This window comes from Crinia signifera, chromosome 2 (assembly GCF_055691185.1).
Source record: "Crinia signifera chromosome 2, ASM5569118v1, whole genome shotgun sequence".
Taxonomy (NCBI): domain Eukaryota; kingdom Metazoa; phylum Chordata; class Amphibia; order Anura; family Myobatrachidae; genus Crinia; species Crinia signifera.
This window is the reverse complement of record NC_139218.1, coordinates 66,682,907-66,708,113: the sequence shown is the minus strand read 5'-3', so window position 1 is coordinate 66,708,113 and position 25,207 is coordinate 66,682,907. Positions and strand designations below refer to the sequence as shown.

The 25,207-nt window shown below is 46.0% G+C and overlaps 1 protein-coding gene across 1 annotated transcript in view; it reads right to left on the bottom strand.

Annotated features, from left to right (window-relative positions):
• Window positions 1-10,888: 10,888 nt before the first annotated feature.
• Window positions 10,889-25,207, bottom strand: part of LOC146059773 (solute carrier family 13 member 2-like) — an 81,954-nt gene continuing 67,635 nt past the window's right edge. Inside the window, exons 12-13 of the mRNA XM_083172278.1 lie at window positions 15,803-15,940; window positions 10,889-12,443 (exon numbers count right to left, since the gene is read on the bottom strand). Of these exons, the coding sequence (XP_083028404.1) occupies window positions 12,315-12,443; window positions 15,803-15,940 (267 nt within the window). The 3' untranslated portion in view covers window positions 10,889-12,314. The remainder of the gene's footprint in view (window positions 12,444-15,802; window positions 15,941-25,207) is intronic.

The window sequence follows — 25,207 nt, the reverse complement described above, 5'->3', positions numbered from 1 at the left end:
TGAGAGCTGAGCTGCAGGGGAGGGGGTGTATAGTTAAAGTTAGGCTGGTGGGGGGTGTAAGGTTTATGCACCATTATATTATTCATTTGTTTTTCTGCCCTCCTGTTTACTGTTATATTTTAAGTATATTTTTTTGGCCGCATCATATTTTTAGAAATGTCCCCCATTGTATTTTAATTTCTGTGCCCCCAGCCCCCCAATAATTTGAGGTGTGTCAGCTGTGTCACCCCCCCTCCCCCTCCCCTCCCCTCCCATTAAAGTAACTTACCTCGGTCAGCATCTGCCATTGTTGCTTTTCCTATTGCTCCTCCTCGAGTCATCCCGTGCTCAGCCTCAGAGCAGACAAGAAATCACTTCCTGTCTGACTCAGAGACTGAGAGCAGCAACAGACAGCCTTGCCTGTTGCTGTGGCTACCGAAGAAGACCAGCTTCCGAATCCAGTCACTGGACAGAAATGGATGCAGAGGTACAGGGCGCTGCTGCCTCTAATATCCATATATCTGTCTGACAGCCACCCTACCCGGCCGCATACCCCCCCGCTGCCTGGCCGCATACCCCCCGCTGTCCGTCTGCATACCCCCTGCCAGCCGCGGACGCACGTAGTGCCACATATTAAAAAAAACAAATACAGAACTTTGACATGCTGGGCAGATGGCGGCACCGGGCCCCTTTAACCCTTTGGGCCCCGGTGCACTGCACCATCTGCACCGGCTGTATTTCCGCCCCTGGTCCACAGGGTAATAGAGAGCCTGGCCGTGGCCGTGGTAGGCGTAGCCATACATTCTTAGAATAAAATACAGAAAAGATATTACGGTACTCTTTACCTAGAACGGCGCCCACGATGTCCATTGCGGTCATCGGGTGTAAAAAATCACGGGCATCGCATGCACTACAGTAACGGGTGCGACGCGACCGACGCGATGCCCGCGATTTCCCATAGGGATCAATGTTAAATTTTTCAATGGACGTGATTTTTCAGTTCAATGCCTCAATGCCCGCGATTTTGCCATAGGAAACAATGTTAAATGGGCCACAGAGCCCAAATAGGCACCCTGAGCAGTGAAATGTCCCCCACAATTGTTAACGACACCCCACGATCCACGCGAACCCGAAGCGTGGCGAGCGCAGCGAGCCCGCGAGGGGCGGCGGTACGCGTCCTCCGACCTTTTCATACCCTCACTATCCACGTCGGCGTGGAGTTGAGAATAGAATAGTGTGGCGAGCGCAGCGAGCCACCGAGCCCGAAGCGTGGCGAGCGGACGCGGATACCTTCACAGGTAAATGCGTCCCTTCGCGGGCTTCACAGGTATCCGCGTCCGCTCGCCAAGCTTCGGGCTCGGTGGCTCGCTGCGCTCGCCACACTATTCTATTCTCAACTCCACGCTGACGTGGATAGTGGGGGTATGAAAAGGTCGGAGGACGCGTACCGCCGCCCCTCGCGGGCTCGCTGCGCTCTCCACGCTTCGGGTTCGCGTTGATCGTGGGGTGTCGTTAACAATTGTGGGGGACATTTCACTGCTAAGGGTGCCTATTTGGGCTCTGTGGCCCATTTAACATTGTTTCCTATGGCAAAATCGCGGGCATTGAGGCATTGAATTGAAAAATCGCGTCCATTGAAAAATTTAACATTGATCCCTATGGGAAATCGCGGGCATCGCGTCGGTCGCGTCGCACCCGTTACTTTAGTGCATGCGATGGACGCGATGCCCGCGATTGGCGCTGTGCAAGGTAAAGAGTACCGATATTACTTTACCCCCCCCCAGCCACACTGTAGCCCAGCACAGAGTAGCATGTGTTGGGTTGAGAAAAGCAGCTGCAGGTGCTGCCTCCAGGTAATGGGAGCCCCAATGGCCGCTCCATCAGACTTGGACCTGGGTAATTAGTACCCCCCACTCTAAGCACTACTGGTGGACCAGCCTGATAATTGTAGCATGTGTGCACAGAATAAGTGATACTGACCTTCCGTTGCAACTGAACTAGAGTTGTATGGGTTACATACACACGATTTCTCAGGACCCCACACAGTGCATGTTTTGCAGGTCTCCTCACAGAATCACAAGCAAAATAATTAGCACCATCTGTGGATCTTTTAAAATGTGTCAGTCAGTAATGATTGCACCTGCCATGGAAAAGGCGAAGACCGAGTTTGAGAACCACTGCTTTAACACTTTGCAGATTTGCGAATGCAAGTTGGGTTTGGGCCTTATTTTTAAAGTTATAGAAAAAACATCAGAAAGCATTTATACTGTATATGAAAATGGTCTTTCTTCAAAACATGTATATATTTTTTTTTTTAAATGATAATAATCTTTTATCACCGTTCTACAATAGTCTATGTCATACAAGAGAACATTTACTGGGAAATCCTACTGCTGGTAGGATTATCGCCAGGATAGTGGAGAACCTACAGAGAGTACAAAGGATGTGTGGCCAAGAGGTGTGATTACAATATATGAGCAGGCAATACTGTGATTATTGTTAATGAGTTCGCTTTTAGTTATGTCAATAATTGGAGCGTGGTACAATATTTTATATTTGTGGAACAATATTTTACAGAGACACGTCACGCAGCTGTCTGCAAGCTGTATAAATATGCCAACTAGTCTCTTACCAGAGGGGTTCCTGTTGTCCCGTGTTCCTGCTCAAACTGTCTGTGTATCTATATACACCTAGATAATTAATGATGTTAATGACAAGTACATAAAACATGAGTTTCGCTGTACAAAAGGTGCAAGAAAAATTATAATAATAAAAATTATAGACAATTTTGCAGCACTGTGGATCTGATTCAAGGATGGACTCTAAAAGCCAAGCAGCTGCTGTGCAAAAATATGCTAATTCTGCAGGAGTCTGAAGTCAAAAGACATCTACTAAGTGCTGTGTCCATTGATACAGAGTTGCATCACCATCATGACCTTTTGGCCGCAGCATCGACCATCTGAGTAAATCTAAGACTACTCAGGATGGGCGCATCATGTCCGATGCCGTGGCTATTAAATAGGATATATATGATTACACTGCATTTCTGTACATCTCTAAATCAGGCCTCCTGTGTGCAAGCTATTTGTTAGGAACCATTAGTGTGGTTCAGTTCTGTTTTGTGTTCTGTTTAGTTTGTGTTTGGCATTTGACTCTTTGGTGGCCTCCGGTCGTCAGTCTGTGCCATTGCAGCTCAAATCTTCTGGAGACTTGATTTATTCACAAGGCTGATTGATAATGAGCTCCTTATTCCTGCTGGCAGGTTGGCTGGAGATGTCACAGGTGTGCTAATCACCTGAGTCCTTCTTAAGGCATTCTCCCCAGCAATGCAGAGGCCGGTGATAGCTTCCTGTTTCCTGGTTTGCAGATTCCTGGTCTGGATTATCTTGTCCTGCTGCAGTCTGGGTCCAGTCATCCTGTGCCTTATGCAGGATTCTTCGTGGGACGTGCTGCTGCTACCTTTCCTGTGTGAGCCTGCTGACTCTCAAGCATCTGGGAACCACTACCTTCCATCTTATGCCCGGTGTTGTGAGTAGTCTTAGGCTACGATTAGGTTGCACTGTGGTGCATGTCAGTTGCCCAAGAGGAGGTTGGGCATTATTCCTCCAGTTTATTTATGTGGGGTTGTTCCCCTTTAAGTTGTGCTAGGAACAACTTGTCTGTGTGCGACGCGGTCGCCTTGTGATTGGTTGCGACAGGGTCGCTTGACTGTTGTTTTGGTTGCGACGGAGTCACAGTATTTTCATAATTATTTTCCATACTTGTGTCACTTCAGGGACTTGTATTTTTGCATTATCCTCTTTAGTCAGGGTTATTAGTTTAGTCAGATTGTCCTCTTGGACCTATCCTTGGCGGTCGACGTGGGCTTGTCACCACCTAACACCTGTCTGCACCGGAGCTTGGGCGGGCCTAACTCGCTCTTTCAGCCGTGGCGGCTACAGGCGAAGCCTAATATCCCGCCGTCCAGGACCACCTGTCAGGGAGGTCCAATAGAGTGAGGTTAGAGACAGCTCCACCATACAGTCTGGGAGACATTCAGTTACCTCAGTTACTCCCCGGATCGTAACACTATTGGGTGGTATGGTGCCTGTGCAGAATCCGTTCTGTGCAATTGCAGAACAGGAGTTGTATAACTGCATGCAGAGACCCTAGAGCCACAGCCTGATTCACAGTCTGCAGCTATTTGGGGGCCAGGGAACGGACAGTACTGGTCTTCTAATGCAGACTTCCTGGGCTCTGTTACAGAACCTCAGGAGTAATCAGATACCAGAAGGTCTTGCAGATGATCCACTGCTGTCTTAAGCTGGCCATGCAGCAGAATGATTTTGGGGCAGAATGCACAATTTTGACGGCGTGTACGATGTATTGTGTGTGTTTTTGTGTACATCGTGAGGTGTTTTGGTATGATCACGATCCGATGAGCCAGTCCGCGGGTCATGAGATGGATCGTATGATCTTATGATCTGAAGGATGAGTAGCAGATCTTATTATAGATCTTATGTGAAATTTCACACATAAGATCTCTCATGTGTCTTGGAAGCTGTTGGGAAGGTCAAGAGAAATCATGACTCGGATCGTGGTCGTTCAGCTTTAAAACGTAGCACTCAGATGTACAATTCCTGCTGTACTGTGGGTGTCTGTTCAGGCACCTCCTGCTGCATTAGCATATTTTAACATGGCTTCTGCATCCAAAGACAACACAGCACATGTGTCTCTAAATCAAGCTCCAAGAACATTTGTCTGTAGGAATACCTATGTAATTAGGAAACCTGGATTAGTAACCAAGGGCCCTAATTTAGCTACGAAAATTAGCAAAACTGCAAATGGAACCGCCCAGCACAGAGCAAGGCCACACTGCTCAATGGGTCTTTCCCCTCAATGTGTCTGCAACATTCTGCTGGCACAACACCAGGAGGCTGGCTAGGATTTGTAGTTCCACAGCCAAATACAATATTTATTCTAGCTTTTACACAAAAGTTATCGACCTGGGGTGCAGAGGATAGTCCTGGGCTTGGATGCTTTGTGTGTGTGTGTGTGTGTGTGGGGGGGGGGGGGAATTATTGGGGGTCCCCACTCCCTCAAGGACCCTAGACAAGGCTTACCAGCAGGGACCAATATAAATGTGTCCCCCGACTGTGGTATTACCTTACTGACTAATGGAAACCAGTGCTGGTTTTAAAAATACAGGGGACCTCTACATCTTTTGTCCTCCGTATTTTTGGAACCAGGACAGTCTAAAAGCCCAGTGCTGGTTCTTTAAATACAAGGGGGCCCTTGTCATGTTTTCCCCTGCATGTTTAGAACCATGGGATGGGGGACATCATGCCATTTTTTTAACTTGAATTTTTTACTTTTACACATAGAAACATAGCATGGATCTGACTGATCCATGCAATGCTTCATGGTCGGTTATGTCTGGCTGCCGTTTAACTTGACAGCTAAATACGAACTTCACCATCTGGAAATATGAAGCCTGAGAACGCGGCAGATTAGTAAATAAGCTGCATTCTTGGACACAAAACCGGCCCGATCCCATTCGTAACCAGCTGTGTTTACTAATCTTAATAAATATCCATCTTAGATTTGGATGTTATTTTGTTACTGTGCAGGGTAAATACTGGCTGCTTTACTTTTCCACTGCAATTTATGCCCCTTTCCCACTGCAGGCTTTACTCGGTAAAATGCCGTTTTTTTTAGCCTTTTTAAACGGCTAGAGCTGCAGTGGGAAAGCTCCAGGTTGCTTTACACGGGTAACAAATACCGGTATTTGTTAACCGGGTAAAAAGCAGTGTTTTTACCGTGTAAGAGCCGTTTTTTCGGCAGTGGGAAAGGGGTAGCCCTTTACCCGTTAAAAAAAAACCCGGCATGGGGTCCCCCCCCACTGCCGTAACCAGCACCAGGCTGAAGGAGCTGGGGCTGGTATTAAAAAAATCAGGAAACAAGACAAATAGGGGTTCCCTGATTTTTTACAACCAGCCCCAGGCTCCAGGTCCGGGGCTGGTTCCCAAAATACGGGGGACAAAATGACTAGGGGTCCCCCGTATTTTAAGAACCAGCCCCAGGCACAACCAGCCAGCAGGGTAATGCCACAGCCGGGGGACACTTATTATATAAGTTCCCGCGGCCAAAGCATTAACCCTACCGACCAGTCAGCCTGGCCAGGGGCCCTGGGGGAGTGGGGACCCCTCCAATAAAGGGGTCCCCCCCCTCCAGGACCTACCTGACCAGGCTGAAGCCTGGTGCTGTCCTCGATGCCCCTGGGCGGTGGGCATCGAGCTGATGGTATGGTGTAAAAAATAGAATAAAAACCATTGTCTTTTACTGGTAAACTATGAGTCCCAGCAATCCTCCCCCGCAAGCTGGGACTTGGAGAACCACAAGTCCCAGCCTGCGGGGCATTAAAGGGCCCGCTGGGTCTTGTAGTTCCACAGTAAAAGAAAGAGTTAAATAAACACACTGACACACGAGAAAAATAAAAGTTTAATACATACAGAACACACATTCTGATACTTACCTATCTTGAGCCCGTAGGTAGCCCTGGTCCTGATGTCCTGGTCCGTGTCGGCGTCTGTATCCATGTCAGCATCCCTGTCGGCGACGGCGTCGGCGGTCCGGAGTCCGAAGAAATCCATTTGGGAAGCTGTGGAAGGAAACCATACTCACCTGTCCCAGCGCGACGTAGTCCAGGTAAGTTCTTTGCAAAAAAACACGCCGTTTTTTTTTTTAAAATTCTCCCCCCCCCCTATCTTTACACTGCTTAAACGGGTTTTTAAACGGGTAAGTGTGAATGTGACAAAAACAGCTTTTAAACGGTAATTTACCGTTTAAAAGCTGCAGTGGGAAAGAGTCTTTATGGCTCTTACCCGTTTAAAATCTGCTGTGCCAGGTGCTAAGGGGTCTGCGCGTGTGCAGATAGCGCTGACCCCCAGCTGACCCCACTGACTGCACTGCCCGGAAGGCAGTTTAGTAAGTAGCCCATAGGCTACAATGGGCTACTGCCATCTCAGAATGGTGGTAACTCCGGGGCCCGATGCAATCCTGCCCAATATTGGTACATCAGTCAGAATTGCATCCTCCATAGACAGAGGCTGTGAGCAGGGCAGGAGGGATGGCAACAGGTATCAGAGAAAGTTAGCATGCTTACAGCTATCACTGGCTGCAGGCTGGTAGAGAATGTTTCCCAGCAGCTCTGATTTTGTGTAATTCACAACCAAAGCAGCCAAGCAGCAATCTGTACTAGCCTCCGCAGGAAGTTTCCAGGACCAATTCAATGTATGTATGGACTATGCAATAGACCAGGGGTCCTCAAACTATTTTGCTCTGGGACCCCATCAGACAAAAAATAAATGACAGGACCCCAGCAAGTTACTGTAGAAAGACATCGCATCACCTGTGTAGTCAGCAGACAGCACATACATGGCAGCATTGTGGAGGCACAAAATGATGGCAGGAGTCTAAAATAACAGACAATTACACAGATTTTTCAGACTCCTTGAATGACTGAGATTAGAAAAGTCATCAGCCTGATGGTCAGCAACATGGAGTCGTGACCCCATGCTGAGAAGGTCGGGACCCACAGTTTGAGAACCGCTTGCAATAGACAATGGCTAAATCATAAAGTACAGTATATGGACAAATATAAGCATGTCCCTCATCATCCTTGGAAATATGCGGATAATTTAGGTAACCGGGATTAAAAAAAGTTTGGGAATCACTGACTTACCCAGCTATTACGGCATGAAAACACACATTTACAAAATTTTTTTTTAGAAAATACATATATAACCGGGAGCTGTATAGTACGCCGGTCCATTACACGGACCAGGTTCTGAAACTGGATTCACTTGGTGCCAGTGATTAACTTGATCACCATGTGCTGATATCACTCGTCTCCCGGTCTAGGTGCTGCCCCCTTTGTAGACAGCCTGGGTCAAGCCCCTCTACGTAACCTGGACCCAGGTAATTAGTAACATGACTCTCGGCACCCCGGGATACAGTGTGTGTCAGGGTGCTGCTGGGATGGGGTGTTGGCAGTGAATGCGATTGGAGGGAGGCAACAACAACTCTCACTTCAAGGATCTTAGTATGAACATAGTATGACACAACTCCCTCATGCTGAAAGTGAATCATCACATTTATTTGACAAGTTAAATAAATATACAAATAACTGAATACATTCAACAAGGAGGAAATTGAAACATTGAATTAACAGTTTTGCAGAGTGAATTGTCCGTGATTTATTCTTGCACAAATGGCGGTCTGAATTATTTTCTTCTGGAAAGACCATGGCTGGTTCTGTGGCCAGGGGACTGAGGAGATTGTGTGATAGAATTCAATATGTAGACAGTTTATAGGTGTGGTACATTAGGTCGACATGCATAAGGTTGACAGTGAAAAAGGGCCAACGCAAGCAAAAGGTTCACATGAACAGACTATGGGCCAGATGCACTAAGCTTCAAAAGTGATACAATGGAGAGTGATAAACAGCCAGCCAATCAGCTCCTACCTGCCATGTCACAGACTGTGTTTGAAAAATGTCAGGCAGGAGCAGTGGCGTAACTACATTTTGGGCTCCCCCCCGCCGTTAAAGGGAGGGCGCCCAGCCACTCACCCGCCCCTCCGCCCGCCGCACCAACCCCCGCAGTCTTACCTAGGTTCAGTACGCGCTGGTCCCGGCTCCCTTCTTCTATGAGGACCACCACAAAATGTCCACCCCCATACAGCAGACAGTTTCAGAGAACTGTGTGCTATATGGGGGCGGGCATTTTGTGGTGGTCCTTAGCAGAAGAAGGGAGCCGGGACCAGACCAGCGCATACTGAACACAGGTAAAGACTGGGGATGGGGGGGTTTGCGGGGGTTGGTGCGGCGGGCGGCAGGCGGCGGGGTGTAACGTAACTATAGAACTGCAGCCCCCTACGCCCGCACATGCATAGCGCCCCCCCCCCCGCGGTCGCGGGGGCTGCGGTGCTATAGTTACGCCCCTGGGCAGGAGATGATTGGCTGGCTGTTTATCACTCTCCACTTTATCAGTTTTGAAGCTTAGATAATCTGGTCCTATTTCTCTATTGGGCTCAATCTCTGGGTTGAATCTTAATTTGGAAAAATCACTAGCAATGTCACTTGGTAATGCACCCAGTGCACCCGGGACCCGGCACCTTCTCCTTCAATAGGCTAAACACTATATCCCATACCTAGGTATCTTCCTACAACGTAACTTAAGTGATATGTATAGGCTCACTATCAAAATAGTGTTATCTGGGTACTCTTTACCTAGAAGGGCGCCCGTCGTGGTGATCGCGGGTACATTTATGTCTGGCCGCGACGCGACCGACGCGATGCCCGCGATTTCCCATTGAAACCCATGTTAAACATGGAAATCGCGTCGGTCGCGTCGCGGCCGGCCATAAATGTACCCGCGATGCCCGCGACGCGATGCACCCGATTTCCCATAGGAATCAATGTTAAATGGCCCGACCGACGCGATTTTACTGTTAAATGCCTCAATGGACCCGATGTGGCCATAGGAATCAATGTTAAATGGGCTACAGAGCCCAAATAGGCACAATTAACCCTTAAATGTCCCCCCAAATTTTTAACGCCACCCCACGATCCACGCCAACCCGAAGCGTGGCGAGCGCAGCGAGTTGAGAATAGAATAGTGTGGCGAGCGCAGCGAGCCACCGAGCCCGAAGCGTGGCGAGCGCAGCGAGCCCCGCGAGGGGACGCGGATACGTTCACAGGTAAACGCGTCCCCTCGCGGGCTTCACAGGTGTCCGTGGCCACGCGGACACCTGTGAAGTCCGCGAAGGGACGCGTTTACCTGTGAAGGTATCCGCGTCCCCTCGCGGGGCTCGCTGCGCTCGCCACGCTTCGGGCTCGGTGGCTCGCTGCGCTCGCCACACTATTCTATTCTCAACTTCACGCCGACGTGTATAGTAGGGCATGAAAAGGTCGGAGGACGCGTACCGTCGCCCCTCGCGGGCTCGCTGCGCTCGCCACGCTTCGGGTTGGCGTGGATCGTGGGGTGGCGTTAAAAATTTGGGGGGACATGTAAGGGTTAATTGTGCCTATTTGGGCTCTGTAGCCCATTTAACATTGATTCCTATGTCCAAATCGCGGGCATTGAGGCATTTTACATGAAAATCGCGGTCAATCAGCCTTTTTAACATTGTTCCCTATGGGAAAATCGCGGTCATCGCGGGCAGCAGATTTTTATGTACCCGCGATTTACCCGCGATGCCCGCGATTTTACCCCCGACGCCCGCGATTCCAATCGCTGGCGCCCTTCTAGGTAAAGAGTACCGTTATCTGTGTTTAGCAATAATATTAAATCCTAGGAACACCTTCGGTTGTCCTTTTTGGAAAAAGCTAATTTTCCGTTATACCCTGTACAATCTTTGCCTATTATATGAACTAAATCTGATATTTCATAGATCGATGCATTAATCCGCAAATTTATTTGGAAAGGGGGGAAGGGCCAGAATAGCTATATGTAAGATCCAATAACCAAAATTTAATGGGGGTATCAATCTCCCTGATATACTGTAGCAATTTATAATTATGCAGACCTTCTTCAACATCTAAGGGATTGGCTCCTTAAAACTTCTGTATACACCTTGGGACAAAATTTCTTAGGTAGTTGTGATTTAGGGCCTTATTCTAGTTCACTCTTTCTGACAAAATCCTTCTTAGATGGACAAAACCATGTGCACTGCAGGGGGGCAAATGTAAAATGTGCAGAGAGAATTCGATTTGTGTGGGGTTTTACTTCGAAGTGAGATCTATATTGCAGTGTAAAAATAAAGCAGTCAGTATTTACCATGCGCAGAAACAAAATAACTCACCCAAATCTAATTCTCTCTGCACATTTTACATCTGCCCCCCTGCAGTGCACATGGTTTTGTCCATCTAAGAAGGATTTTGTCAGAAAGAGTGAACTAGAATAAGGCCCATAGTGTGTTTTCTTAATTTACATGATCAGGAAATCTCATAATCCTTGCTATTAAACCCGCTATTATGGACAATTAGACGGCTATGGCATATCTTGAGCCATAAGGCCGGTCTCAATGATTTATTCTCTTCATATCCCATTGCTTAAGGAGCCCATGCACGCTCTGTTCCTGCTCCGTCCGTTTTGTACTCTGAGATGCACGCTCCCACGCATCTCAGAGTTCAGTACAAAAAGTATGTGCTGCACATACTTTTTGTACTAGCTTTACATCGTATTGCATCGCATTGCATGCACAATGCATGCACAAGGCATGCGATGCAATACGATGTGTACTTTAAAAGTACAAAATGGACGCCCAGAACGGAACGTGTATCAGCTCCTTTAGTTTTACCATGTTCCAGTTACCCCAGAATGGGCAATCCTGAGAATCTTTGACCCAGCCCAATGAATGACCTATAACAGCAAAAAGCTTTTGTTACCACTCAGCGCTGCTGTCCGAAAGACGATTCTACAGGGATGGTTGTACAGTACACGCTCACAAATACTGTTGTTTTTAACAATATTTAATTTTAGATTTTGAATAGACTGGATGGAACCATTGCTGCAGAAGGAGAAGAAGGTGTCTCCCCTTTTCTCTTTATGGGAACCTTATATTGATACTCTCCCCCAATAAGTTACACAACAAATTCATCACTGTTTTAAAAATTCAACATGGTGTCTTACTAGAACTGCGGCAAATGACCTAGCGGTCATATAATGAACAAATATCTCCAAGCTCCGGAGACATTTCTTCATTATATGTTTGATGCCACTGCCATGTAGATTGATTGTATTGTATTGTCTTGTGTACAGGGTTCATTCTTTCTATTACTTGCATCTATTTGACTTTGTTGTATTTGATTATCTGTGTGATTGATTATTATTTTTGTATTTTTGTATTGCCACTACATTTTGCCTCAGTAAAATAACTGTAAAAAAAAGAAAAAGAAAAATGCTGACACATGAAATGGTCACCGTAAGTTTTTTTAGTGTCAATGTCGACACTTGAGTATGTGCACTCCTACAGCGCTCAGCACACTTTACCATCCTAAGTGATTACGAATGTGAAGAGTAAAGTTCCAAAAATAAAAAAATAAATCACCAAAAATGTGTCGACCGTAGCCAGGCTGACCCTTGGTTTGTGTTGACCACATCATCCTTATTCATGTCGATCATATGGTGTCGACCTACCATCCGAATTCCACAGGTTCATTGGGACCATTCTTAGCCAATGAGGATTGCATACACCCTGAAAAAGGCCAATTCGCAGCAGTTTCTGGAATCTCTGCATCAATTTCTTGTACTGAATACCGGTCTTCTTCAAATGGAAATATAAAGATGTTGCTATGGTTTTCCTGTAGAGTTTGCCCAAGATGGGAATGTGCCCAGGTCAAAAATGTAAAATCCCCAGCTGTTAATGGCCAGTGTAACAATAAGTATTCCTAAAATGTTCAGCATAAATCCAGCTTTAGCCTGTAAAGAAGATGAAAACAAATATGTAATAGTCTGTCAGGCAGATGTACTGTATGAATTGTTTATATGGTGTTTTCTGGTAACTGCACACGCTACATGTATCAGTTACCACTTTAATCCCATGTAAGAATGTGGTGATTACTGGCAAATGCCAGGGGAATACCTTATCGGCACTGCCATCTACAATACAGCTCTTCGATGTCTCTGCAGATGTCGTTGCTGCCTCCACAGCCACCATGCCTAACTGCTGCGGCCGCCGGGCTTCATGGGAGATCTTGCAATGCTTGCAAAATCGTGCAGATGCACAATGGAGCCCCCCAGGCAGTGTGACACAGCATATCAACACTAGGCTGATGCACTGTGGTCTCTGACATACAGGGATCTAGTCACGCATTCCTATGTAAAACTAAACATGTAAATATACGGTAGGGAATGTTTAGTCAAGTGTCTTGTAAACTAGACACTGCGAGTTCTGCTCTGTGCCATCAGGGCAAGGCCTGGATAATAAGTAACGTGGCATAACCCAGGGCCTACACTGGCAGAGTCCAGTGATCGCACCATGTTCTAATACAGGATTATTATTATTTACGTTATAGAAAATAAACCATGATCTCCCTTTAGATTGAAGTAGTTTCACAAATGTATTGTATAAAAGTATGCCATGTAGGGCAGTCTGTTCCAAACTATGGCCCTCCAGCTGTTGTGAAACTACATTTCCCATCATGCCTTGCCACAATTTTGCTATTAGGGAATGCTAAGACTATGGCAATGCATGTTGGGATGTGTAGTTTCACAACAGCTGGAGGGCCGCAGTTTGGACATGCTTGATGTAGGGTCCGGAACCATGGGGATCTAGGGCTGTAAATGGAAAAGGATAGATGTAATAGGTCCAGATGGCATAACGGGGGTTATCCATGTTGGTTTGCAAAAGCAAACTCCTTCTTTAATGGTCAAAACCATGTGCACTGTAGGTGGGGTAGATGTACTGTAACATGTGTAACATGTGCAGAGAGTTACATTTGGGTGAGTTATTTTGTTTCTGTGCAGAGTAAATACTGGTTGCTTAATTCTTACACTGCAATTTAGATATGCACATGGTTTTGTCCATAAAAGAAGGAGTTTGCTCTTACAAACCAACCTAAATTACAGTAGTCCCAACATTCCAGTCCTGCTTGTTACAAGTTTCGTGAATTTTAAACCTTTGCATCTTTTTTTTTTTCTTTACAAACACAGGATGTGAACTGACATCTAAAGTTATAATCATATGATAAATGGCCTATCCACCTATACAGCACAGAATAGTGTGACCTCATAAGACTTATAGGGCCTTATAGGGACTTATTCAGACCTGATCACATGGCCAAATTTGCAGCTGCCAGCCTTCAGTCAAGCCAACGTCCTGCTAGAGTGAAATCCTGAAATGGTGTACCAGCGCAGGCTGAAAAAAGATGGTGAGAACGGTATCCTTCACAATATATTTTATTATTAGAGTTAATTACTATATATCTAATTATGGAATTCAGTTTAAAATTGATAATGAATGATAAAAAGGGTATAATAAAATGTATGGACATTCCATACTATACAAGGTACAGTACATCACAATACAATCTGGCACATTCTACCCACCAACATCACAGCATTCCATGTACCCAGGACACCTAACATGTATTTGCACCTTACCCATCCGGAAAGCAATCCGAGGCAGCTTTTGGACTAAGATCAGTCATCAGTCATCCAGGTCTACCATCCTTCCCGTCAGAGGAACCCATTTCACCTTTGGACTTCTCATTTGGCTACCTGGTCATCTGCTACTTATGGGATCCACTAAATTGATGTCCGCATGGTAATATGCCTATACAAATGCCAGATTGCATTGTGATGCACCTTGTATAGTATTGAATGTCCATACAATTTATTATATCCTTTTTATCATTCATTATCAATTTTAAACTGAATTCCATAATTACAGCTATAGTAATTAACTAATAATAAAATATATTGTAAAGGATACCGTTCTCACCATCTTTTTTCAGCCTGCGCTGGTACACCATTTCTGTTTTTTGCCCTATCCATTTGGGACCTGACAAATCCCAGTCCCGCTGCAGCTAGTAGCGCATTGATCAAACCTTGCTTAGAGTGAAATCCTACCTTGCGAATCAATGTGCATCCTATGCGAACAGGTGTGTACATATCCATTCGCATAGAGTTGGGATGCAGTTTAAATCCCGGCGGTCGGGATCCCGGCGTTCAGAATCCCGACGCTGGAATCCCGACCGCCGAAATCCCTTTCTCCCTCCGTGGGTGTCCACAACACCCCTGAAGGGAGAATAAATTAGCGTGCTGAGCGTAGCGAGGCACCGGGCCCGCTGCGTGGCGAGCGCAGTGAGCCCGCAAGGGGGGGGGGGGCGATCCACGTCCCCCCTTTGTCGGGATTTCGGCGGTCGGGATTCCGGCGTCAGGATTTTGAACGCCGGGATCCCGACCGCCGGGATTTCATACTGAATCCATAGAGTTCCATTGTCCAAAAACCCATCGTAACTGGCTCATCATCGGATGATTTTTACACTGGCCACAACTCATCGCATAGCCCTGGACTTACTTGGCAGTGCGATGGATAAAGGCATATCCAGACTGGAGCTGACATCTCACACACCTTCCCCTAGCGTTTTCCATCACAATCCCAGCGTTTCTCTAGGCATGTCTGCATTTTTCTTAGAACTCCCACTAAACGGTCAGTTTTCACCCCCCGGACACCTACTTCCTGTCAATCACCTTGCGAATGGCGTGCGTATATAGAAAAAGATGCCGGACTTCATCGGAGGACGGCCCGTAATACACATGGGCGAGGCTATCCTGTTATGTGTATTGATTATGGCCCGCTGTGCAAACTTGCATCTGTGCAATCAGGTCTGAATCGGGTCCATAGAGCAGATAGGTTAGTGTTAAGGCCCCCATACACTACTGCAAATTCTTCAAGGGGAGAAGTCGGAGTTGATCTCCCTTGAACCGCCAAAGAGCTTCCTGGGCGGCAGGATCACATGCGATACATTGTATGTGGTCCTTATTTTCTGCTGCTCTCCGAGTTGGAGGTTGACTGTGTAGCATGTCCGATCTCTGATGCGCACGGGACAGTGGATCAGATAGGATGGACACTTTTCACCTGATTTCTCAGCCCGATCCGTCAGAACCAGGTGAATAGTGGCCAAATTGGACTAGTGTATGGCCAGCTTTACTCTCCAATATACAATAACTGAAGCATAAAAAATAGGCATGCCATTTCCCCCTGTGTGGAACTCAACAAGCTCTGGCTTACAGCAAAGCAGAAGCTACGAATAGGAAAGTGTTGGGAAACTTACCATATCAACCACCTTGAGCTGTCCATATGAAAAGGCTATGGCATTAGGAGGTGTGGCCACCGGTAACATGAATGCAAACGAGGCAGAGAGGGTACATGGCAGCATGACGTATAATGGGTTCTGCTGAATTGCTTTTGCCTGGGAGATGAGAAATGACAAATGTTATTATAAAAACAAGTGATGCTCACAGTTACATGAGGTGTAATGTGCAGTTATCCAGCACAGATTCACAGATTTCTCTCAGGCTGTCACTGACCACTGCTGTGCTATGCTTGTTGGAAATGTGTGTACAGCGGTGGTTTAGCAAGTAATGTACACATCATTGGAATTTGAAACTAGAGTTTTGATCATGCACAAGACAGCAGAATAATCAATGAATTAGATAAAAGAGCATAACTTGTGTATAAATGGGTAATAATCCCTAAATAAAGATGCTGGAGGTGCTCCCAGGAACTGAAGGTGTGTCTAATGGTTCAATTATAGAAGATGGTTCCATTGTCAGGGATTCTTATGTACAATGGTAATTAATTACAGGTTGAGTATCCCTTATCCCTTATCCAATTATTCCGAAAACTATAGTCTCCAAAAATATATTTTTTGGGGGGGCTAAAATCCTACTGGGGGCATGATATGTAACTGTCACTACATATGTGCAAGAAAATGATTGCTTGGCGTTGCAATTCAGTGCCTGAGACAGTACACAAACTTTATTTCATGTTTTGAAACCTTGCTTCCAGCACAAATAAAATATATTGTGTGTATTTCATGTGTCTGATGTGCTTATACAACATAAATGCAAAATACCTCATTCAAATATAAAAATATTCCAAAATACGGAATAATCAGTTATCCAAAATGCTTCAGGTCCCGGGCATTTTGGATAAGGGATACTCAACCTGTATTACATTTTTAAAACATAGCCTTTCATTTGAATTTGGCCCAATCACAAATCCAGTGGCTTAAGGACAGATGTAGTAATCCTTGGAGAGTGGTAAAGAGTAGAGAGCGATAAACTGCTAATCAGTCAGTGCCTGTAATTCTTCAAACGCAGCCTGTAGTATGACAAGAGATGATTGATTGGTACTTTATCTCTCTCCCATTTATCACTCTCTGTTGACTGTCTCCTGGCACAGGGTACTGGAATAGCAGGACACTTGGGGGTGAGGTGTCCGACTCCCACTATGTTACTCATACACAGTAACAAAATGGTGCCACACATGCTCAGTAGTAGTACCAGTGTCCAGCAGCCATCTTGGTAAGGGAATAAAGCATCATTCTCTTAATAAAACATTAAAATTAGGCAGGAGTCTTTGGGGGTTATTCTAGTCCATTCGGTATGTTTCAGCGTATGTGCAGACGTCAGGTGCGTGCACCAACGGCGTGCGGGGGGCGGAGAAGGGCGGGGGGCAGCGGGCTGCCCCATTACCATATGGGAACGCCCAGCGCTCTATGGGCATTCCCATGAGAACGCCCAGCGTTCTCATGGTAATGAGGTGGTGATGCGGGTGCGGGGGGCTGACAGCTGACATCAGCGGATGTCAGCTGCCCGCCCATATCCATCCCAGCGTGCACGCATATGTAAGTGAATTAAAAGTCACTTTTATATGCGTGTACCTTCCACATCTTTCGATGGTCGGCGACCATCGAAAGATGTGGACGGTTACCCGAGGCATACGAATGGATGTTTATGCTAAACATCCATTCGCAGCCTGTGTTGGCGAACCCGCACTTTGAGGGGGCGGAGGGGGGGGCAGAGGTTTTGTGGACTCGCAACCTTGCGAATCAACCAGAGTAACCCCCTTTGTTTACTCACTGTTACTATACATACAGAGTTGTTTCTAATACATATCTTACTTTAATTCTAGCTACATCCAGAGAAAAATGCAGCTATTATCATCATTTGCCCCAAGCCTATAGGCCTAGTGCAAATGGTTACTGTAAATGGTTGTAGATATTTGGAGTACAAAGTTACACCTTGTAACATTAACATACAAAATCTTTGACCAACCTCTCCAAGCTCAAGGGTCCGTGAGAACAAGATGCACAGTGCAACATTTTTGTATAAATCACATTTTTTACAAAGCCCAAATAGATTATACTGTAGATTATGTTTAACTCTTAAGGTGTCCATACACAGTGCGATAAACTCCATGCTTTTAGTACTAGATTGCATTGTACTGTATCTAGTACAAAAAGCATACATTGTACTATAGCACCATGCTTTTTGTACCATATACCATGCAATCTACTGTAGTACTAAAAGCAGGAGCTGCACAGACTTTCTGTGCTGTGCGATGTGCACGGGAGCGCTCAGTGGCGGATTCAGGGGGGGGGGCACCCGGGCACGTGCCCCCCCTGTCATTTCATTTTGTAGATGAGGACCAGAGCTTTCCAATGAGCCCAGCCCCGTGTCTCTAGCCCCCCGGGAACCAGAGATATCGCCTGGCAAAGCTGTAAAGTTTTTTCCCCATAGGATAATATGGGACCCGTCAATTCCGACCCCCACCTGGTTCCGACGGCTGCCAGTTCCCCCCCCACTGGCATCACAGAAGCTTGTGGTTGATCTCATTCAATTCCAAATCGCTGGGCCTTCAATTTGATACCAGGCTGGTCCATATCGGTCAATCGGTTCCAGAGATATTACATGTAAACTAATTTTTTTATTTTTGAAATGTAATTTCATGGCTGTTCATGTTCTTTGAGGGCAGATTACTCTGGAACCAAACGTTTCAGTTTCACTGGAACAAAATTATTCAAAGCGCACTCAAAAGTTCTTCAATATGATACTTGTCTCATGTAAATGGATCAGTTGGTTCCGAAGATATAGCCGGTTAAATGAGATAACTGGTTAAAGGGAGGGAGGGGTGGTTTTCTCTCCCCCTCACACCAGAAAATGCAGGGACTAGGCTGGTGTAAAAGGGGCCAACCTGGGAATGCATTTTCTGGTGTGAAAGGGGTATTATTTCAAATAGCTGGGACCTGCAGTGCTCTGAATACAGCCAGGCTCTGCCACTGTCAGTGGCTATCACTTCTGCCTGGCGGCGGCTGTCCCCCATTTACCACAAGCATGTATTCCCCCTTGGCAATGAGCACGTAATCCCACATGGCAACGAGCATGGAACCTCTGGTAATGAGCATGGAACCCTTGGCAATGAGCATGTAGATAAGCAGCACTTATGTAGCATAATTTTTAATAGGCATTATGGTGTTTGACATAATACATAATGGACATAATGGCGTGTAACTTAACGTGTAATGGACATTATGGTGTAAATGTTTAATGCGAGCCTTTGGTGGACAATGTTCCTGTTTATGAAACGTATTGTGAATTTTGGCTTAATCTGTGTGGCATTATGTGAATTCTGGCTCAATCCATGTGGCACTATGTGAATTTTGGCTCAATCCGTGTGACATTATGTGAATTTTGGCTCAATATGTGTGGCATTATGTGAATTCTGTCTCAATCCGTGTGGCATTATGTGAATTCTGGCTCAATCCATGTGGCACTATGTGAATTTTGGCTCAATCCATATGGCATTATGTGAATTTTGTCTCAATCCGTGTGGCATTATGTGAATTTTGTCTCAATCCGTGGGGCATTATGTGAATTTTGGCTCAATCCGTGTGTTATTATGTAAACTTTGGCTCAATCCGTGTGGCATTATGTGAATTTTGACACAATCCATGTGGCACTATTTGAATTTTGGCTCAATCCATGTGGCATTATGTGAATTTTGACACAATCCATGTGGCATTATTTGAATTTTGGCTCAATCCGTGTGGCATTATGTGAATTTTGGCTCATTCCATTTGGCATCATGTGTAAGGGGCAAGTATAATGGGGTCTAGTATTTTGTTGCATAATGTGTAGAAGTTGTATATGGTGTTGTACACTACACTCAAGGACACGCCCCCTGTTGAGTGGCCACACCCCATTTTCCGGAGCGCGCCTTCGGCGCGCGCACAACTACATCCTTCGCTTTTGTCACCATAGTGGGCCTGCGTACTTTAAATGCCAGGGCCTATTTTTAATCCCATTCCCACCCTCTCTCTGCCACTCTCTTAGCATGTACACTGGCACCACTAACACCGCCCCTCCCCCACCTAAACCCTCTTTTATCATGGTGCCCCCCCAGTCATTTTATCCTGGATCCGCCCCTGGCAGCGCTCATCGCATCCAAAAAACGCACCGTGTATGGGCACCTTAACTCAGATTAGAGATGGGTCATTCGTGAGTGAACCAGTTCCTTTCAAAAGAGCGAATGAGCTGTTGCTCACTAAAAGGTGAACGACCATTCTTCAGTTCTTCATGGAGGCCTATTGTTAATATGTTCAGTTCCGTTTTCATAAAATGTATTTGCCTGAGCACAGCAGTGCCACACATCATAGCTCATACTTCCCAACTGTCACGATTACAGCGGGACAGTCCCGATTTTCGGGTCCTGTCCCGCTGTCCCACCCGCGGCAGGCATTGTCCCGCTGTGGGGGGTGGCAGTTGGGAGACCCCCCAATCTAATAGAATAGACGCTGTGCGCATGCGCACAGCGTCTATTCTCGTATGAAAATGAGGTTGCGGCTAATTAGCATAAGCCACGCCCTCATTTGCGCACACCCCGCCCCCTTTCTGGCTTCGCCGCGCAAGTGTCCCTATTTCATCAGCACAGAAGTTGGGAGGTATGATAGCTTAGAGCAGGAGATGTTGAGGAACTACACATCCCAGGATGCTTTGCATTAGTTTTGCTATGTGGCCATGCTGAAACTGATGCAAGGCATGCTGGGATGTATAGTTCCTCAACATCTGGAGGGCCGCAATTGCCCAGCCCTGGCTTAGAGGAACTGTACTGACTGACTCATTAGGGCTGTGTCAGTGATCTGTATGAATCAGTGAACTACTGAACTGCTGAACTCACTGATCTACTGAACTGAACTACTTGCAAGGACTCATGAGGCATCAGGGCAATGTAGTTCATCCAGCCCCGCAGAGTCCACTCCACACCATGTCTGAGCTCAGCACTGCCACCTGTGGCAGCTGAGATGTACTAACTCCGGAGAGTATTGCATTGCTTTAAAAAAAAAAGTGTCAGAATAAATAGAAAAATAAGTGAAAATAACCACCTGTGAGATTAATGTACGAAATTCACTTTACATTACTAGAATCAGTTGAAATGTAAATAAAACGAACAGATACTACACTTAGTACACTCAAACCGTAACAATAACCATTCTTTTTATTCAAAAGGACCTAGTGAGCAGTTCAAAAGAACTGCTCTTTTCATTGAGCGATCAATTGATCACCGCTCTCTTTAGTGAGTCACTTTGCCCATGTCTAACTCAGGTCCAAGCTGTTTTGTGTAATACACATAAACTCCTTAAGAAAATGGTAATGTACTGTAATAACCAAAGTACTATCAAAATCATATTTGCATAACAGTTAGGTAGATTTACTTCAATATTTCAAAAAAGACATATCCAGATATGAGATCTGTGGGCAGAGTTTTCAGAAATCCAATCCCATCGCAGGCTTGGTAATCCCATGTTGTACAGATTCCAAAACAAGGCAAAACATCATCTTCCCAGCATGTTTTGGATGTAGTATAAGCCCCTCCTGTGGTGATTTGGGCACCATTCCCCTATTTAACAGCGCCCTGCGATCACCCTGTGATGAGGTAGACGCTGCCCAGTCTAAGTGATATCCCACCCCATGAAAGCCTGTGAATTGCTTAGCATGGGTTGTGAAAATTAGCTGGATCAGGGATTCACAAGCCTCTCATCCTCTAATGTTTTTTTTATTTTTATAGTGCATGTATTTTCTAACCGTTCTTTGGCCAATATAGGTGAAGAGTATTGTGAGCTGTGGGCTGGTCAAAGTTGACTAGAACATACTTGCCTACTTTTGAAAATAAGTTTCAGGGAGATTATAGTTGGTTGTAGTTTTGCACAGCGCCCCACTGAGTGGGCGTGTCATGCTCCTCCCAAAGGGTGTGTCTAGTTCCATATATGGAGAGATTGTGAGAAGAGATAGAAGCGTGGTTGTGTACTGCTACATCTGAGAGGAATCTTTTGGTACTTGTTTCCTAGCACGGCCACAATCGCGGGCATCGTGTGTCATTTTTAGTGGTATACGACGCGACCGACGCGATGCCCCCGATTTTCCCATTGAAATGCATTGAAAATAGTCAAAATCGCATCGGTCGCGTCGTATGCGGCTAAAAAAGCCTTAAATGCTACAGACGCGATGCCCACGATTTCCCCATAGGAAACAATGTTAAATGGCTCAATGTACCTGCGATGCCCCCGATTTCTCATAGGGAACAATGTTAAATACCTCAATTTCACCAAATCATCATAGGGAACAATGGTAAATGGGCCAGAAAGCCCCCAAAACACCCCAGAACAGTGAAATGTCCCCCCAAAAGTACTTTACGCCACCCCACGACGGCGGTACGCGTCCTCCGACCAGGGCCGGATTAACAATGGGGCTGATGGAGCTACAGCTCCAGGCCCATTCTCCAAATAGGCCCATTCTGTTGCTGAGGGCCAGAGCTTTCCAACGAGCCCAGCCCCGTGTCGGTAGCCCCCCGGGAACCAGAGATACCGACAGGCAAACCTGGAACGTTTTCCCCATAGGATAACATGGGACTCGCTAATTCCGACCTCCACCCGGTTCCAACGGCTGCCAGTTCCCCCTCCGGCATCACAGAAGCTTGAGGTTGATCTCAGTCGAACCCAAATCGCTGGGCCTTCAATCTGATACCTGGTCCATATGGGTTCATTGGTTCTAGAGATATTGCGGGTAAAACAATTTTTTTTAATTTCTGAAATGTAATTTTATGGCTGTTCATGTTGTTTGACAGATTTCTCTGGAACCAAATGGCCCAGTTTCACGGGACCAAAATCATTTGAAGCCTGCATGTAAATCGGTCAGTTGGTTCCGGAGATGTAGCTGGTTGTTTAAAGGGAGACGGGGGTTGTTTTCTCTCCCCCTCACACAAAAAAATGCAGGGACTAGGCTGGTGTAAAACGGTCCAGTCCGGGAATGTCCCTGCATGATCTTGGGGCCATATTCCCGGGTAAGTCCCTGCATTTTCTGGTGTGAAAGGGGTATTATTACAAATAGCCGGTACATGCAGTGCTCTGAATACAGTCAGGCATCCCCCTGCTCTCTGCCCAGCTGTCAATGGCTGTCATTTCTGCCCGGCGGCGGCTATCCCCCAGTTACCGCAAGCATGTATTCTCCCTTGGCAATGAGCATGTAATCCCACATGGCAATGAGCATGGAACCCCTGTCAATAAGCATGGAACCCCTGGCAATGAACATGTTGGTAAGCAACACTTAGGTAGCATCATTTTTCATAGGCATTATGGTGTTTGGCATAATACGTAATGGAGAATATGGTAATTGGCTTAACATGTAATGGGCATTATGGTGTAAATTTTTTATGCGCGCCTTCAGCGCGCAATGCCCCTATTTATGAAGCATATTGTGCATTATTGCTCAATCTGTTTGGTATAATAATGTGTATTTTGGCTCAATCCATGTGGCAAAATGTGTATTTGCCTTAATCTGTGTGCCATAGTGTGAATTTTGGCTCAGTCAGTGTGAATTTTGGCTCATTCCATGTGGCATAATGTGTAAGAGGCAAGTACAGTATAAGGGGGTTACTATTGTGTTGCATGATTTGAATAAGGGGTATATGGTGTGGTAAATTTAGGTAGCCACATAAAAGGTACTGAAATGTTGTCTACCAAGTTTCGGCTTTCAGTATTTTTTTATGACTGGAGTGCCGCCTCACCCCGCAAGTATCTTAAGACATTGGCATCCTGTGGGTGCACCTTTGGAGGGCACCCGCCAATATATTTCCCTGCATTTTTCTTATGCCAGCCCCCTGCCTTTTCCAGGCATATATACTTAGTTGAAAGTATTTACACAAATACAGACACACCCATGTGCAGACCACCCAAACAGAACACTGGTCACGCCCCCCACATTATTAGGTGCTGGCCGTTGGCCTATTATTGTGCATAATAGGCCATTGATAATTTTCAGCTCCAGGCCCATTTAGACCTTAATCTGGCTCTGCCTCCGACCTTTTCATACCCCCACTATCCACGTCGGCGTGGAGTTGAGAATCGAATAGTGTGGCGAGCGTAGCGAGCCACCGAGCCCGAAGCGTGGCGAGCGCAGCGAGCCCCGCGAGGGGACGCGGATACCTTCACAGGTAAACGCGTCCCTTCGCGGGCTTCACAGGTATCACAGGTACCTCGCGGGGCTCGCTGCGCTCGCCACTCTTCGGGCTCGGTGGCTCGCTGCGCTCGCCACACTATTCTATTCTCAACTCCACGCCGACGTGGATAGTGGGGGTATGAAAAGGTCGTAGGACGCGTACCGCCGCCCCTCGCGGGCTCGCTGTGCTCGCCACGCTTCAGGTTCGCGTTGATCGTGGGGTGGCGTAAAATACTTTTGGGGGGACATTTCACTGTTCAGGGGTGTTTTGGGGGGTTTATTGCCCATTTAACATTGTTCCCTATGATGATTTGGGTAAATTGACCCATTTAACATTGATTTCGATGGGAAATCGGGGGCATCGCGGCTAAATTGAGGCATTTAACATTGTTCCCTATGGGGAAATCGCGGGCATCGCGTCGCGACCATCGCACCCGATTTTTTAGTGCTTGCGATGGCCGCGATGCCCCCGATTTTTCCTCACGATGCCCACGATCATGATCGTTGTGGCCGTGCTAGGAAACAAGTACCAATCTTTTAAAATGACATATAAAAATGTAGATGAGCCCCAAAGCAGTTAGTAAGAGATACTATACTTGGTAAAGTGCTGGGAAATGGTGCTGATGATTCAATGTAAATGTATCTATCTCTTATTTCTTTTCCCCCCAAAAAATGTAACACTGTAATGTGAGCTAGGTGAAATGAGGGAGATTGCTAGACTAATGAGGGAGTGAGGGAGATTGCTGTTATTTCAGGGAGTCTCCTGCAGAACGCAGGAGGGTAGGCAACTATGGACTAGAAGGGGGAAATTTACTAAAGGAAATTTGTAAATAAATAGGTGTATTTGTATCCAGAAGTACACTTATTTTTGACATTTACTATCCCGAAAATACGGCAATGTCAAAAATAAGTGTATTTCTGGAGACAAATACACCTATTTTTTACAAATTTCCTTTAGTAAATTTCCCCCGAAATGTCTGTAAATTAATGTTTTTGATGTTAATAATGCTCTGTAAACAATGACAGGACCAAATGACATGACTATAGCGGTTTTGGGCATTTGAAAAACAAAATACAGATTCAAAATCAAAATACGTGAAGTGGGTTTTCTCAAAACATAAAAATTAATACAGATCCAAAATGTACACCAAAAACAAGGGTTGACATACATCTCTAATTCA